The sequence below is a fragment of the Aythya fuligula genome, chromosome 11 (assembly GCF_009819795.1).
Source record: "Aythya fuligula isolate bAytFul2 chromosome 11, bAytFul2.pri, whole genome shotgun sequence".
Classification (NCBI taxonomy): Eukaryota; Metazoa; Chordata; class Aves; order Anseriformes; family Anatidae; genus Aythya; species Aythya fuligula.
This window is the reverse complement of record NC_045569.1, coordinates 12,922,128-12,938,781: the sequence shown is the minus strand read 5'-3', so window position 1 is coordinate 12,938,781 and position 16,654 is coordinate 12,922,128. Positions and strand designations below refer to the sequence as shown.

The 16,654-nt window shown below is 42.2% G+C and overlaps 1 protein-coding gene across 1 annotated transcript; it reads right to left on the bottom strand.

Annotated features, from left to right (window-relative positions):
- Positions 1 to 7,981: 7,981 nt before the first annotated feature.
- MESD (mesoderm development LRP chaperone) lies at positions 7,982 to 15,572 on the bottom strand. The gene is made up of 3 exons (XM_032194698.1): positions 15,373 to 15,572; positions 10,649 to 10,881; positions 7,982 to 9,907 (listed from the first exon to the last, which is right to left on the bottom strand). Exons 1-3 carry the CDS (start codon positions 15,535 to 15,537, stop codon positions 9,643 to 9,645), a joined length of 663 nt encoding a protein of 220 aa, XP_032050589.1. The 5' UTR covers positions 15,538 to 15,572; the 3' UTR covers positions 7,982 to 9,642.
- Positions 15,573 to 16,654: the final 1,082 nt, after the last annotated feature.

The window sequence follows — 16,654 nt, the reverse complement described above, 5'->3', positions numbered from 1 at the left end:
CATTGGTTCCAAAAGATTGTGGCTTACAACTGAAATAACATGTAGTTGTTTGGAGTACACAATGTTTATCAAAATAAATATTCGATGCAAATTTCTTATTTTATTTTTGCCTCTTGTCTCTTCAGTGTATCTCTCTAAGAGTGAACTGGTATTTGCTGGAATATTGCCTTCTTCATCCAACTCAGTTTGTTCAGACCATTGCACCTCGAATGTCTTAGCTTACCTCTTAGTAGCTTAGTATCCTAAGAAACGAAGGCTGATGAAATGCCACTAGGTCTAGAGTGGAGACTCCCCAGCACCACCACCCCCCCCCAGCCCCCAAACCCCCCACCACCTATTGCATCCAGGTGCACAGATCCTTACTTATTTTAAAAGACAGAAAAAAGCTTCCTTAGTTTCCCTGTTCACAAAATATGTTATTTTAGTTAAATAGGGTGAACACATAATATGCATATACATGTAAATAATATATAAAACACAAAGTTTTTGTAGTGGGCAGCTGTTAAAGCTTATGACAATCTCACTATCAGATCAAATATGACCTTTAGATTGTAAATTTTCCACACTGGGGCACTGCCAGCTGAGCAGACTCTGATAGACAACTGGAGGGTTCAAAACTGGAATGGGATTTTTTTTTTTGTGACAGAAATCAGCATTTCTAACATTCAAGCACATGTTTTAATCAGCCAAGTCCCACAGTGGTAGTTAGTGCATTAGAGAATATGGCCTCTGCTCCAGCCTACAGCATCACCTGCCTAACTCCTCCAGGCCAGGAGACTGAAAACACATGCTGCCCATTAACGTCAGATTGGAATTACTGAGGCAATCATGTTTTGAAGATCAACTACATGGAAAAAAAGGGGGAGGGGGGGGGGGAGAGGCTGAATGTAAAGGCAGAAATCTTGATTCACAACACCAGTTCCGGGGAAAAAAAATGAAATATTCATTTAATAGTGTGATAACAATAAGGGCTGCGATGCTGAGAGCTACCAGGCTGCCCCAGGGGCACCAGCCCACATGCCCAAGCTCCCTTCCTCTTGCTGCTCCTCCATTTTGCACCAACAGCCCTTCCCTCAGCAGCAAAGCAGCACATATAGGACATGTGTGTGTGTATGTGTGTTTATATATGTCTATGTATAGGAGTCTTTAGGGAACTACAGGGAACTACTTACTGACCTCGGTGCCAGGAAAGGTGATGGCAGAGGTCATCTTGAATGCAATCACACAATGTATGTAGGACAGCTGGGGAATCAGGCCCAGTCAGCATGGGCTCATGAAAGCCAAGTCCTGCCTGACCAACCTCATCTCTTTCTATGACCAAATGACTGCCTGATGGATGAGGAAAAGGCTGTTGACACAATCTACCTAGATTTCAGCAAGGCCTTTGACACAGTCTCCCACAGCATTCTCCTGGAGAAGGTGGCAGCCCATGGCTCGGACAGGCACACTCTGCTGGGTTAAAAACTGGCTGGACAGCCAGGCCCAGAAAATGGTGTTGAACGGAGTGAAATCCAGCTGGTGACTGTGTTCCCCATGGCTCAGTGTTGGGGCCATCCTCTTTAATATCTTTATTGATGATTTGGATGAGGGAATTGAGTGCACCCTCAGTGAGTTTGCAGATGACACCAAGCTGGGGGGAAGACTAGATCTGCTGGAGGGTAGGAAGGCACTACAGAGGGACCTGGACAGGATGGGTCAATGGGCTTACCAGGAATAGTGTACCCAGATCGTCCCCTTGTGCTCTGCTCTGGTGAGGCCACACCTTGAGTACTGTATTCAGTTTTGGGCCCCTCACTACAAGAAGGACATTGGCAGGCCCTGGAACATGTCCAGAGAAGGGTAACAAAGCTGGTGAAAAGCCTGGAACACAAGTCACAGGAGGAGCAGCTGAAGGAACTGGGGTTGTTGAGTCTGGGGAAGAGGATGCTCAGGGCAGTATTTACTGCTTTCTACAACTCCCTGAAAGGAAGGTGTGGGGAGCTGGGGGATAGGCCTCTTCTCACAGGTAACTAGTGACAGGACTAGAAAGAATGGCGTTAAGTTGTGCTAGGGTTTAGGTTGGAAATTCTGAGACAGTTCTTCTCAGAAAGAGCAGTCAGGCATTGGGACAGGTTGCCCAGGGAAGTGGTGGAGTCACCATCCCTGGGGGTGTTCAAGGAAAGGTTGGATCTGGTGCTTAGAGACATGATTTAGTGTGTGACATGGGTAGTGGATGATGGTTGGACCAGATGATCTTGAACATTTTTTCCAACCTTAATGATTCTATGATTCTGTGTGTATGTACCTGTATGTCATGTAAGCATATACTTGGGTAAGGTGTGTGTACATGTATTTGTGTGCAAGGCAGTGTTCATGGCTGTGTATGTCTATGATATATGCAGCCGTCAGAACTAACACCAAACTATACAGACAACTGTATCCAACTCTTTACGCCAGCTCTAAAGCAACCACGCCGCTCAGCTGGCTGTATATATTCGAACAGAGCCCAGTCACACCGAATACACGAAGGGCACGCCGCGCAGCGCCACCCGCAGGCCCGCAGGCCGCGCGTTGCCAGGGGTTACAAGGCACTGAGCCCCAACGGCGCCTGCGCGCCCACCTCACGCCCTCACCGCGCGGCCCCGCCCGCTGCCTGCCCGCGCCCGCCCCCTGCTGGCCGCGCGCGGGACGCGGGACGCGGGACGCCGGGCGGTGCCCGGGGCCTGCTCAGCCCAGCCCTGCCCTGCAGGGGGAGGGAAGGGCAGCAAGGGCCTTCGGGGCGGGTTTTTTGTTGTGTTTAATAATATTTTTTTATTATTTTATTTTATTTTATTTTATTTTATTTTATTTTATTTTATTTTATTTTATTTTATTTTATTTTATTTTAGCAAGGAGGGTGGGTTGAATCATAAACAAAATGAAAACAAAACAAAAAAGAGATTTTGGTTCTTAAATAAACCCTTTCTTAGCCCAGCATGACAGTAATATTCCCAGCAGAGCGTCACAAGCTTGTATTTAGTCTCTTCTGAGTGCCAAGCAAAGAACAGAGCTGCTTGCTACCGGTTCTTCTCAGCTAGGAGCTGCAGGGCTGGTCTCCTCTCAGCTTCACAGCCCAACAGAGAGCCAAAGCCTTGCTGCCCCCACACACGGACAGCAAGGACCAGCTCCTTTACACCACGCTTTTTGTGCAGCCCAGCCTGCCCCCACCTCCCACCAGCACACAAGGCCAGTGCATGCGTCCCGATGAGTCCTGGCATCACCAACGGGCCATGATCCCGTCCGCTGACTCAGAGACTGTTCTGTTCTGTCACATCACCTTCCTCCTGACCAAAGGATGGGGAGGGCTGTGGGGAAACCACCACAGCAACTACACCCTTCCTTCCTCTTGCAGGCCTTCCTCACAAACGGCATCTTCAGAAGCCCCTCCCTGCAGCCATCTCTTCACCTCAGATCCGAGTCCAGGCAGCGTGTCCCCTTTGAAACAAAAGCCGAGGGGAGCTCCATCACTTCACAAATATGTGGAGATTTCTGAGCTGGGGTCCTAGCTGGCGTATCGCAGCAGCCAGCAGCTATTGTGGGACACAGGCAGTGGCCTGCAATGAGGAAACTGAGAGGGCTCACAGGGGGATTTGGTCTGGAGAAAGCCCTTTAGAAATAAACATTTCCTCCCTTGGCAAAGGGTGTAAAGTGAGGTTAGGGAGAGATCATCCCCAGTACAGTCGCAGCCTTGTCTTCTTTTGTGTGTGTGCAATGACCAGTACAGCTCGGAGATGTTTCCTGAAGTGCTAGTCTCTCACCTAAGGCACAAGGGTCTGTGTGTTGGTAGCAGCACCTTAGAGAACTGATACAGCTGATCTGGCTTTTATTTCTGCTGCACTGCATCTCCAATATTCAACTGCTGCTACTAAGTATTTGGGTATTTCTTGAGTGTCATTTTTGCTGTCATGAACCTGAGGTTGATTTCCCATCCCAGGAAGTAAGACTGTCCTGGCCTATCGCTACTGCCACAAATACTAAGGTGACTGAAATATATTTCAGGCTCTGCACCACTAGGGTTATCTAAGACCCAGCAATATGGCTTATATGGTGATGAGATGAGGGAATAGGGTGGGAAGGAACAGAGACAGGATGGAAGGTGGAGGGAATGTGGCCTTTGGGTTGGGTTACACAGCTCATTAGATCACAACAAAATACCCGCCTCCCACATTAAACACTTACAGTTTTCAAAATCCTCTACTCACCTGCTGTATTAAGTGCTAAAACACCTCCATATCTGCGCTTCCACTAAGTTCCCTGGCAACTGCATCCTATTATAACTGCAATTATCTAAAGTTCACATGGCTATTAACGTGTTTTACAGCAGCAGAAAGACAACAGCTGACTATCAAGGATGGCAAGCCGGGCGGGATGCACTGTGCTATGACAAGCAGGATAAATAATACAATGTTCATACAAAGGAATTCTGCAATTTGAAGTATGTATTGTTTTGGATACTTGTGAGATTTCATTTCAGATGACAGGATGAAAGACTCTATTTTGATGCACTCACCCCAGTGCTGCTGTTTAAGAGTTGAAATATCTGAAGGCACCCTAAATGGCATCAATTACAATACTTCACAAGACAGGAAGACTCTGTCGTTATCACACAGTGCAGAGCTGTGTGGGATCAGCAGGCAAGGAGCAGTGCCTGACCCAAGACCATCCTTATCTTAACAGCAAGTTCATGTGCTCTGCCAATATGTATTTGCTGGCCTTTGCCAGTAAAACTGGAAGGAGGCTGCAGCTCCTTTAACTATCCCATTTCTCCCTCCCACAATAGCATCCAACATTTCAAAAAAACTTTTTTAAAATTATTATTATCTTTTATTAGAATTTTTTATTGTTAATTTAGGTGATTAACAGACCTACTTTTCATATTAGAAAACTCCATCGTTACAATGCCACCGATAACTTATTCCCAAGTAAGAGCAGTACCAATAGTGAAACTACCAGCCTATTAAGTAGCATCACACTGGAAAGAAACAAAGCATTAACCAGTTGTCTTTGGATAAAATCTGGTACACTGTGTAATGTTTGATTGTAATGTGTTATATCAACCTTTTAAATAATAACCAGAATCCACAGTGCACAAACCTCTTCTGCTTGAGATGCATCGTGTGTCCAAGCAAATTGCATTGCCAGACTTTTTTTTTTTAATTGGAAATTAAACAGTAGAGTGTTTTCCCCTCATGAATCCAAGCAGCTTTAACCTCCTGGCAATTTAATATAAACTGAATCCAGAGTCTTGCCCCTGTTAAAATGACAGTGCGAAAGACTGAAAACAGTGATATGCAGATAGAGTAAGAATTATCAAATGAAACTATAGCAACACACATAGTAGAATGGAGATCTTAAGAATCAGAAACATCACAGTACTAATGGAACAGGTATTTGCAAAAAGAGGCATCTCCATGCCTCTTATCCAGGCATGAGCTCTTTGCATTGCTGTAAACATGCAATCCAATCAAAGAAAACCCTGAAGAAGGCAAGCACTGTTGCTCCTTAAATAGAAAAGGAAATGAGCCACAGAAAAACTGGAAATACATGTAATTCCCAAGCCTTACCATAAAGCCCAAGAGAACAGTGGCCAAATATCAAACAAAAAATAGGCTGTTCCATATCTTAATGGAATGATATTTTAATTTATGATTTCCTTTTTGAAAGAAAATTGAAAGAGTTTAAAAGCAGTCACAGGAATGTGGGGGTCTTTTTGAAGCCAAAGCTGACCTGACTTTTCAGAGAAGAGAAATGCTTTGAGAAGTGAGTATCGGAAGTCCTGTTGGCTGGGAAACTTCTAAGTGTGTCATAATGGACTTGGAGATGGAATTTTAAAAATGTGTCCTTCACCTACAATCAAGTGCAAGAATGGTGTTAGAGACAAACTGAAAGCTGCAATGTGAACTACAGATCCTACGCATCTTTTGCTAGCAGGAAAAAGACTGCAGCAGATAGAGATAAAAGACTGGTAATAGGCACGCTTTTATATTAAACTGATGGCACTGAACTTTATTACATTGTTTTGTGTAAACCTTAGCAATGTAGTCAGGTCTACACCTGGAATTCTCCTCTTTTTAAAATCAATGTTTACACTGCTTGCATCTCCTAAATAATACGATGTAGTCTTTGGTGTTCTGTTCTAAATTCAACCATCAGGATTCAACTGTTGCATATGCTTCTTCTCTCAGGTCTTCCAGGTCCTTGTCCTGGTAATTTAAATGTCAGCTTCCTTCCTTACTTTGCTTGATGATGTTAAGCACCCAAGAATACAAATTGCCCTTATTCTCTTCTAGCTAGGAATTTTAATTGGAAAAAAAAAAAAAAAAAAAAAAACACAAAGTGGAACACACAAGGCAAACAGTATACATTAGGATTATCTTGAAAAAGAAAACAGATATTCATTCCAATATTTTAACAGACAAAATATTGTCAACTGGAAATGTTTTACAAAATGCACATTGTGTGTGGTACCACTGTCAAACTTTTTTTTTTTTTTTTTTTCTGAGAAGGGCAGCTGGATTAAAATATAACAATAACCTTGAAAATATAACAACACTAGAACAGAGAAATAACTAAATGGAGTAGAGAAAAACAGCAGAAGTTTAGCTGTCAGGACAGTAGATGTTTTTCCATGTACCTCTGTGTAGAACTTAAGAAGGCAAGCACAAGGAGATCTGTAATCACCAACCTACTTGTTGAACTTCATTGTAAAGGCTGTATCTTTTGCTTGCATATAGAGCCACAAAAAGCTGTTGTTGGAAGGCTGGTGAGACTTGAATGCACAACACTGTACAGTGAAAAACAGCATTTGCTGGGTTACTTCTAGAACATTAACAACCTCAAATGACTTTTTGAAGATATTTTTATACTTATCTATAATACTGTCTTTGGGTCTCTTAAATGAATAGAAAATAACATTGATTATGTAGCACTGCACCAGTACAAGTGCTAGGATCCCAAAGAGTTTTGAAAGAGAACATTAAATGTTTTGGAGTAGAATTATGAACTGTGATATTGGAGAAAGACTGCGTGGTGATTAAGTTACTTCCAGATGACCACATTACACTTAATAGCATATTTATTCATTTGTTGGCTATAAAGCATGGGTGGCAGAGGGCAGGGGGAGAAGAGAGAAGGAAAACGCAAGACAAAGTCTACTTGAAGACATTTTTTTTTGTATTTTATATGAGAAAAAAAAAAACAAACACCGAGTCAAACACCAGAATACCTAGCAAAATCTTTAAAAAAACAAGAGAAACAAACAAACAAAAAAAAATGAAGTGAGCTATGTGGTACAGAACATGCCTACATTTGGCAAATTCAAATTAATCACTCAAAAGCAAATGATGGGCCAATTGGCTGGTCGAATTTCAAAGCTGGTCTCTCCCAGTTCTTTTAACTTGAAGGGAAGAGACCCAGCCTACTGTAAACACTGATTTATGAATGATTAAAACAAGTGTCTGTTCTCAGAAGTTGGGCTAGAGTTGTAGGGTAGTATTTGTCCCCTCTCCTTAGCATATTTGATTCTATATTATCCATTATTTTGTATTGCTTAATTATTCAGCTCAGGAAAAAAAAAAAACAAACACAGTTTGATCAAAAAGTAGTCATATGCTTATGCTTTGTAACATTAGGAAAACTACGGAACATTTCCACACATTTCTGATGGTAATCTGATTTGTCATCTCTATATTACAGATTTATGTTGTAAAAAGACAAAAACATGGTCAACGTCATATTTACAGTTTTGTTTGAATTATGTTCATCTTTTGAGAAGCAATATTCTTTAAAAAAAGGGAGGTACAAAACCAGAAAAAAAAAAAAAGATCAGTTAATTATGAACAAGAAACAGATTACACATCTCTCCCCAGTGCAATATCCAAGTATCTACAGAGGCTTATCTCAACTCTGCCACATTTTTGGATTAACAGTAGTATATAAAAGTTAAACCTGAAGAAATACATGATTTTCAGTTTTCCAACAATTCTTTAGTGAAGTGTGGTAGGAAAGGTTTATTTAATACTCAATACAAATGCCATTGAAAGTAAATAAAAATGATCACCTGGAACTTCCATCGACATCATTCAGTCCTTACAAGTAACTACAGAAACCAAAGATGGGTTAGTTTCTCCCCAGGTATCTATCTAAATGTATTGTTATTTAAAAGGTTTTACTACTCAATGAAACAGTAAGTTTAGCCACATAATTTATTTTGGAACAAGCACTCAGTAAGTCACAGTTTCGCACTTTTGATGTTGGAAGTATTCCACAAAATCAACCATTATGGTTCAATTAGGACCTTTCATCCAAAACACTTGGATATTAGCACCTTAAAAAAAAAGTCAAAGCAACATTATCTTAGTACTACTGAATGAAGACAATTAATACTGTGCTAATACTCTGGAAAACAATAAACAATGTGGAAAAAAAAAACTCGGTGCGTTTAGTCCTTAACACATAGTAAGGGATAAAGGAAATGCAACTCTAAGCCATGCATTCAACGGAATACAGTTTGCATTATCATTAAACCTTCCTAATTACATAAAGTCTTTCAAGAAGAAATCAGACTTGCTCCCAAATATCAATCTTCATAGCATTTAAATCAATGTTCATTTACAGTCAACCATGTCACTCAGGAATCTACCAAAAAAAATTTTTAAAAAATCACCATGATCTGGTTATTAGACATCATTAATTGGTACGTCTATTTCATGTGTACCTCTCTATTGAAACTAGTGTTTTTTCAAAGATTTAAGCAAACCCTTAGCAAAACAAATTAATTTGAGTTAAGGTTGTATCTGCTCACTCACTGTCAAGATAATGGGGCATACGTAGCATTTGCATTGGTGGGCACAGTTCTTTGGCAGCAGTAGCAACGTGCAGAATCTGACTTTTCCTTTCACCCTGACACCATTCCTGTTGTTGGTGTTGTAATTCCATTAACCTCAACAGCATCAATTCTGATGGGTACGGAATCTCTTTTGTACGGATTTGGAGTGCATTAGTTGAGGATGTACCTAGCTTCTATTACTTCTAAGCGCTCCTGTGCATTCTTGGTAATGGACAGAAGAGTTTTTGTTTATTGTAAAGAAAGGCAGTCCACTCAGACATGTCCTAAACCCTGTAATTTCAGGCACCTTTGGCCACTGTAACACTGTTCTCTGCAATTTCAGCCAGTTTTGCAAACTAAGCCTGGCAAACTGGCTTCCCAAAGTATCTTTTAGAAATGAACTCTGCTACCTAAGAGCAACAATGAATGAATGACCAACTTGCATACCCATGACAGACAGCAGCTACTACAGGTAAACACGGGTGTATTCCGAGACAGTATTTCTTCCCTTTCACTTAAGTTTGTAATGTTAGACACAGATTTTCATGTTAACTTTGAACAACAACAAAAGCATGAAGAATTACAAACCAGTCAGTCGCCGGTATTAAACATTACCTTTCCCGTAACTAAACAAATGGCCAACATTAATAAGTAAACCGTTGTATTTCAACATAGAAGTCTTTTAACCTCAGTAATGTCTGCTTCCTTCCTTCCCCCTAGTAAAGCCAGAAATTGTACAGAAACTCGCTTCCCTTCAAGGAACAGCAGAGCAGTATTCAGTCTGGTTAATGCGACTGTCATAGATCATCTCTCTGCTTGGTTGCTCGGTTGTCCTCTTTGCTGCTTTTAGATTTCTTGTCTGCATCTTTTTTCTTCTTTGCTTTTTCAGGTTTTGTTTTGTTTTTTCCTTTCTCACTTTCATCTGCTCCTTTGCCAGGATAAACCTGGCCTTCCAAAGTAACATCCGCACACCTTTCTTGACTTATCAGAAAGTCTTTGATCTCCCAGGCATAACCGCCATCACGCAGCATAAAGATTGCACGATTTGAGCCAACAATGAACCTAGAGGAAAGATACATATTTTTTCCAGTTAGCTCTGTGCCTTTCCAGTGCTAAAATATTTTGTTTAATTCAGAGCATTCCAAGATAGACATCCACTTAAAAGCAAGAAATTGGTCTTGTTTTTGTTGTTGCTTGGGTATGAGGACGAGAACATTTCACTAGCACACACATGAATAAAAAGTATTAAGCTTACAAACAACTAAGTAGGAGACTATGTAGAAAACTCTAGAACTAATTTGACACTATATAGAGTCTACTAATGGACATTAGATCTGTTTCATGGTCTTACTGCAACCCTTCTCAGTCTCAATTCAAGAGTGCAACATTCCTCTGCTTCAAAACCATCCTCTTTCTCAGATAAAAATCTCATTTTTAGCCAGGGCAACAAAAAGCCTTTTGTGGTTACAAGTTTTCCAAGTGTGATGTTTTCCATCAACACATAAAGGCAAACTATTGCAGCTAAAACTGATAAATAGCTGAACCATAATGAGATAAAAAGAAGCTAGGCTATATACACATCGTGAGTAAGTGTTAAAAAGATCTATGCGCCACACTAGAATTTTTCCAGAGTGACTTAGAAGAAAAACAAAATTGTATATAAACTGATGCAGAAACAAAGCAAGAGTGAGGATCGATGGAGCTAGCGAAGAGCACAGGATGAACAACCAAAAATATTTTCAGGAATAAAAAAATAAGAGCTCTGTAAAAGCAAAAACCTCATCCTTGTGTACAACAGATTACCTTTGTACATCATAGTTTGCGTTGAAGAGACTGCCCTGCCACAAGCTGGTAATTTCTTCTGTCTCCTTTTCTGTGGGATTTCCTGACACAGTGACAAACATCATCAGAGTCTTCCCCTTTTTCGTCAGTTTCAGGATACTTTCAGGCTTGCCTGGATCAATTTTTGAGAAATCTATTGGTGCTGGAGGCCTCTTGTGTTCAGGAAGATCCCCCTCTTCAATGTCGTCATCTTTCTGTTTTGAAAAGGAAAAGGATAATTTAAAATTACCTGTTCCACAGAACTGTTCTTTTTTTAAAGCTCTCCATTGCTTACAAAGTAACTTTGCTTTGATAGAGACAGTAGTTTAAAAAATGGAGACTCCTGATTAAAAAGAAACATCGAGTTTTGTCTCAGGGTATGTCACTAAGAGTGCTCTTCCCATTTGTAAGCCTCCCCTTGCGATGATGCACATTTTCATACCAACAGGCAGAATCTTATTTTACCATGTACTGAGAAATATTTCAGCCTGATGGCCAATTCAACGCAACTCCATCTTGGTACTTCAAAAACAACCTCTTTTTTCTTCTTTGGAGTTTCATAGGAGTTTACTAAGCAAACAAGATGATCTGAGAAAAAGCTGCACTGAAGAGCCTCACAGACATATAAATAATAATAAAAGCAATGTACAACCAAGGTCAATGCTCAGTTCTGGGAACTTTGCCATTAATGAGAATTTCATTTTCCTCACTATAGTCTTTAAACAAATAAAAGAATTCAGAATTTCAATGCTCAAGTCACAAGAAAACTTTTATTAAAGGTTTCATGATTTTTCTAACACACAGATGAAGAGAATTTCACTTTCTGACAACATAATCACCAAGACATTGTTAGATAAAAGAAAAAAAGAAATTATTAGTGCTTCCGCTGACGTTGACAGGCATTTAAATATTTGGAAAGGCAGAATTCAAACTACTGCCCCTTGAAAAAGCTCCCAATACAGATGATTGAGTACAGTGACAACTTACATTAAGCCACAATTTGATTCTTAACAGTATTTATACTACAGAAATAAAAAAAAAAAAGGAAAAAAAAGAAATCAGAAATCTTATACTGGCATTCACCCAAGCACTAGTAAATCTGTGGGAATTAAGGTAGATATTTTAGGTGTTGTTTTGACTTCAAACATTTAGCAAAAATATCCATTGCTCCATTAGGCATGTGAACTGCAGAAGTATCTAGAGATATTCCCCCTTCGGAAGCCTCTGAGGTCAGGGGCCCAGCTTAATTTTTAGAGCTCCATATGCATTACTTTCTCATTTCTGTCTGTGCGTATAAACTCCCACAACACCCTCACACTACAGGGAGTGTCCCCTACCCTTTAAAGGTTAAGGTTTCATACAAGCGACCTACACTCTTTTCCCATCTCCATTACATACAATGTGCTGTCTTTCTGGCAGGGGACTTCAAAGTTTAATTACTATAGAAGGAGATTTGTAAATGACTTACATTTCATCCCTCCTTTCCTTACTAATTACATATCTGTTTCAATTTTTCAAGTCTGAAGCACGCATTTAAGTAGTTCGCATGCCTTTGACATTTCCACATTAAGTGAACTGGGAGCAAAGGAGAGGCCTAAGAAAGTCCCACTGCTGTCACTAAGTGGGACAAGGCTTATTGTAGAGGAAGCCAGAAAACACTTGTATTTGTAAAGTATTTTTGAAGTACAAGATCTTACATGATTGAATGAAAAATGTTCTTCAGAAGTAAGAGCAAATTAAACCTTACTTCATACCAGTTTGGCTAGTGCAAAACCAACTTATTTCATAGTTTTGAAAGGGAAAGACAGAAACAAGTGTTTGCAAATACTCCTTATACAATACAGAAATTGACTTCAGCTTTAGTGACAGCCCAACCTAGGAATATATATTACCTGTTTTTTTCCCTTAACAATTCAACTGAATGTTCATAAAACACTATTATTGCAGTTTCAGTAGAAACATTATAAGAAGCAGTCAAAAGTTCCCCTACATGCTACTTCTTTTCTTGGTGATCTTGTACAGAACATCGCACTATTTTGTATTTATAAAGCCATCTACAAAGTAAAGACAGAAAAGTGTAAGCTTTTGATTTGAAATGTCCAACAGATTTATTAATGTATACTCTAACATGAGGTGTCAGACGGAAAGCTTTGCATAGATACAGTCACAACTATATATTCCTTCTTTCTTTGTCCTCCCTTCAGTTCACATTCTTGTACCTTTCTCATCAACTTCCTGTATCTTTATTTTTAAAAATATCAGCAACAAATGCCACCTAATTCCATAGCCTATTAAATACTCATAGCTCAGAGTCAAACCTTAGAAACCCTGAAGCTTATAGCAACAGTGGACTGTTTGGAAGAATGACATTTTAGCAACAGAAGAACCTCCAGACAAGATTTCTCAGTTCTGTTTCCAGCTCCTCTGGACTCAAGGCTGCGGGAGAGTCCCTTACCACACGGGAAATCCCTGGGTGGCACACACCAAGCCCATTTTTCCTACCCTATTTCTTCTCTACCAAAAACAATGGCTAAGTACACCAAATGCTGATAAATCTTAGTTCATTCACTGATCCCTGTGGGGGTAGAAAGGCACCAAAATTAAAATCTGCAAGCTGTCAAAATTAAAACCCTTTAACTTTTCAAACTTTGGCAAGCCTGCTTTATTTCAACCCATTGACCTTAAAAGTTTGAAAAGATCTTAGTAGTAACTTTGCCCCCTCAGGCTTTAGTGGTATCAAAACAAGCTTCAAAAATGCTGAAGATTACAATGAAATCTCTAATAAATATTCGTAAGGAAATATTACTTATCTATCTGCAGTTAATATAAGCAGAAGTTTTTAAAACGGTCTCACAAGTAAGAAAGCAGGATGCAAGAAGACAGAGCTCATACTTTTAAGCTCTAGTTGACATTCTGCAGCTGAGCTGCTGAAGCAAAATCCTTTTCTTCTCTCCCCATGTTCATTCCCCACCAGATCATGCTATGTTCACTAGGCAGCCACACACATTGTGCCAGTACCTTGCCAGGCTTGTGGCTGACCCCAGGGATGCTGAGACCACCACCCTCCAGTGATTCTGTGCTGACTGCCATGGGAATATAGAATATTAAGAATCATCTCACTCAGCTGAAACTAAGGAAACTTGATTCTGTACAGCTCTGCGCCCTGTGCCCCCTCACTCCCGAGCATAATTCTTGCTCTTATCCACATTCATAATGGCTTCTTTGTTTCTCTCATCCCCACCCCATCAAGCCCATTCTCGGCCTTTCTTCTTTATTTGCCACCCCACTCTCAAGTCTTTCATGTTCCCCACATCTGCCCTAACTTCTCTCGGGGGGAAATGCCATACAGCTGACCATCCAGCAGACCACATAATCAGTAATTGTTGAGCCCCTGCTTCAGTAAGATTTTTTTCTTCTATGGCCCTGGCTGTACACGCATCTCCTCAGCGGCAACGCCAACCTGAGCTGCAAACTCTCCAGCTGCTCAGCCACATCTGTATGCAGCATGGCTGCAAGCATTCGTGCAGCACATGGTGAACTGGATCAGAGTCCTGCTCTAGCAAAAGAGATAAAACCAGAACAGCTTCCTGACCCTACTTACCACACAGCTGGAACAGAACACAAAGCCAAAGAGTCCCAAAGGCAGTAACTTGCGTCTCCCTTTCACCAAACTACTAATTCACAAACTCAGCCATGCTTATTGTTTATGATTTTTCCTACTATGCCGAACTTGCTTGAATTTGCCCACTACTATCATTTAAGATGATATTTTAGCACCTGGGACTATCTGGTCCTTGGATGATAACACTAACAGAAGGTGAACTTTGGGCTTTTTACGTCATTTAATTTAAATTTTAACTCAATTTTCTAAGAAACTGCCTTTCTGAAGGCGGAGAGACACAGTAACATTTCATGGAAACAAGGAGTCCCCAACCAGCCAAGTGGTTCCAAGGCAGGCACCCCTACTTCTCAGAGAAGTAACTGCATCCGGATTACGAATACAAACCCTACTTCTTCATTTTGACTTGCAGCCGTCACTGGCATTGCATGAGACAGAAGCTCTCCTGCAGTTTTTGTGCAGAATGTTCTGGAGAACAGCCTCACGAGTAAAAACAAGGCACGAGTGCTCTGGCATTTATCAGAAGATGACAGAACACAAAAATAAACAGAGAAGCGAGCAGTAGCACGACAACCACATGGAGAAATGAGTGGTGAGGAACTGTCCAAAGCGACCTGTCAAAGAAAGTTCAGGTGGCGGGCTGCTGGGGATGGAGGGCAGAGAGATGAAATTAGAAAACACCATTATAATGAGGGGTGGCAGGGAAGGGAAAACACAACCCACAAAAGACAAACAGACAAAAACCAACGACATAACCACTCTGTAGAGGTGGAATGGACATCCCTTTTGCTATTCAACCTTCACTCACGAAATCCTTATCGCTCAACGTTGCCAATCGCTGGCATCGCACCGCCTGCGAGCCTCTGCTGCCGAGGTCGTTCCCCAGCCGCGTGTCGGGGCTGGTGGCGCTGGGCAGAGGGCGGCTGGAGGTGCCCGGGCTGAGGGCAGCACCCAAGGGACCCGCTCAGCCCGGCGGTGCCCCCTCATGGGACACAAACCAACCCCAGCCGCCCGAAAGCCACCGAGCATCCATCCCTCCCTTCTCCCTTCCTCCCGCACGCTCCGGGCGCCCAACCCCTCGCCGCACCTCCCACTGCTCCAGCAGCCGGGCCATATCCGCATCGTTGTAATCCCGAATGTCCTTCTTCTTAGCCGGCCCCGCCCGATGCTTCCCCTCCGCCTCGCCGGCCCGGGCGGCCGCACAGAGCCACAGCGCCAGGCCCAGCAGGGCCCAGCGAGCGGCCGCCGCCATCTTGTGCCGGAGCTCGCAGCCGCGGGAGGGCGGCCCCGGCTGCTGGCAGGGGCGGGGGCCGGGGAGGGGAAGGAGGAGAAGGAGGAGCTGGAACGGGAGACCGGAGCGAGAGGCACCGGGGGACACCGGGGGTGGGCTGAAGGGCGAGCGGCAGCCCCGCCGCGACATGTCGGCAGCCGGGATAGAGCCCCAGGGGACGCGGACCTGCAAGTGGAAGCTCGACCGTGGTTTTACAAACGTAGGGCTGGGCAGCGCCCGAGGTCCTCCCGCTTCATCCTCTCTTTAAAGCAGGACGAGGAGGATCCGTGTCCGCTGGTCTGTGGGATAGGAACCGGACCCACTGCACTGAGTCTCTAAACTAGTGAATTAATATCACAGCGATATCATTTTTTTCTAATAGACGTCTAAAAATAAAGCTGCTTTGTTACTAAAATAATACCTGACCACCAGCATCTGACCACCACCAAAAAGAAAGCGGTAGGCTTTTTCTTTGTAACTCCACTTTTCCATTATCCAAAACAAAATGAATTATACAAATGAATGTCTGTATAGGCATACTTAACTCTTCGGTCTTCATTTTTTTCCTCATACAGGTGATTTTAATCATAAATAGCACCATCTTCTATTTAATTATTTATTTTATGTGGACTCCAGTAAGTTTAAACTTGGGAATATGAGGAAACATCAGAGCAGCTGTTACTGGCGATATTTGGGCCAGGCTGATTAGCTACTGGGATGATCTTCCGTTCACACACAGGGCAATGGAACCAGTTCGGAGCAAACACCCCAGCCCTAATTCTGCCACTGCATATAGTCCTGCAACAAACAGGAGCTCGTTGTGCTAATGGGCACAGCATGCAGAACAGAAGCAGTCAGTAGGCATCTGGGGCATGGGTTCAGGAGGCTTTCCGAATCCAGGACTAACTCCTGACCTGATACAAATCCATAAAAATCCTGTAGCTTGTGAACTTCTGGCAGACATGCCACACGAAGCAGCAGCAGCTTGCCAAGCACACACGCAGTATGAGAAACTGGAGTCTCCAGGACTTAGCAGGCAGCAGAGGATGTGGGATCCAGGATTGCAGTGCCCTGATAAGCAACCAGCCTGGTCTGCAAC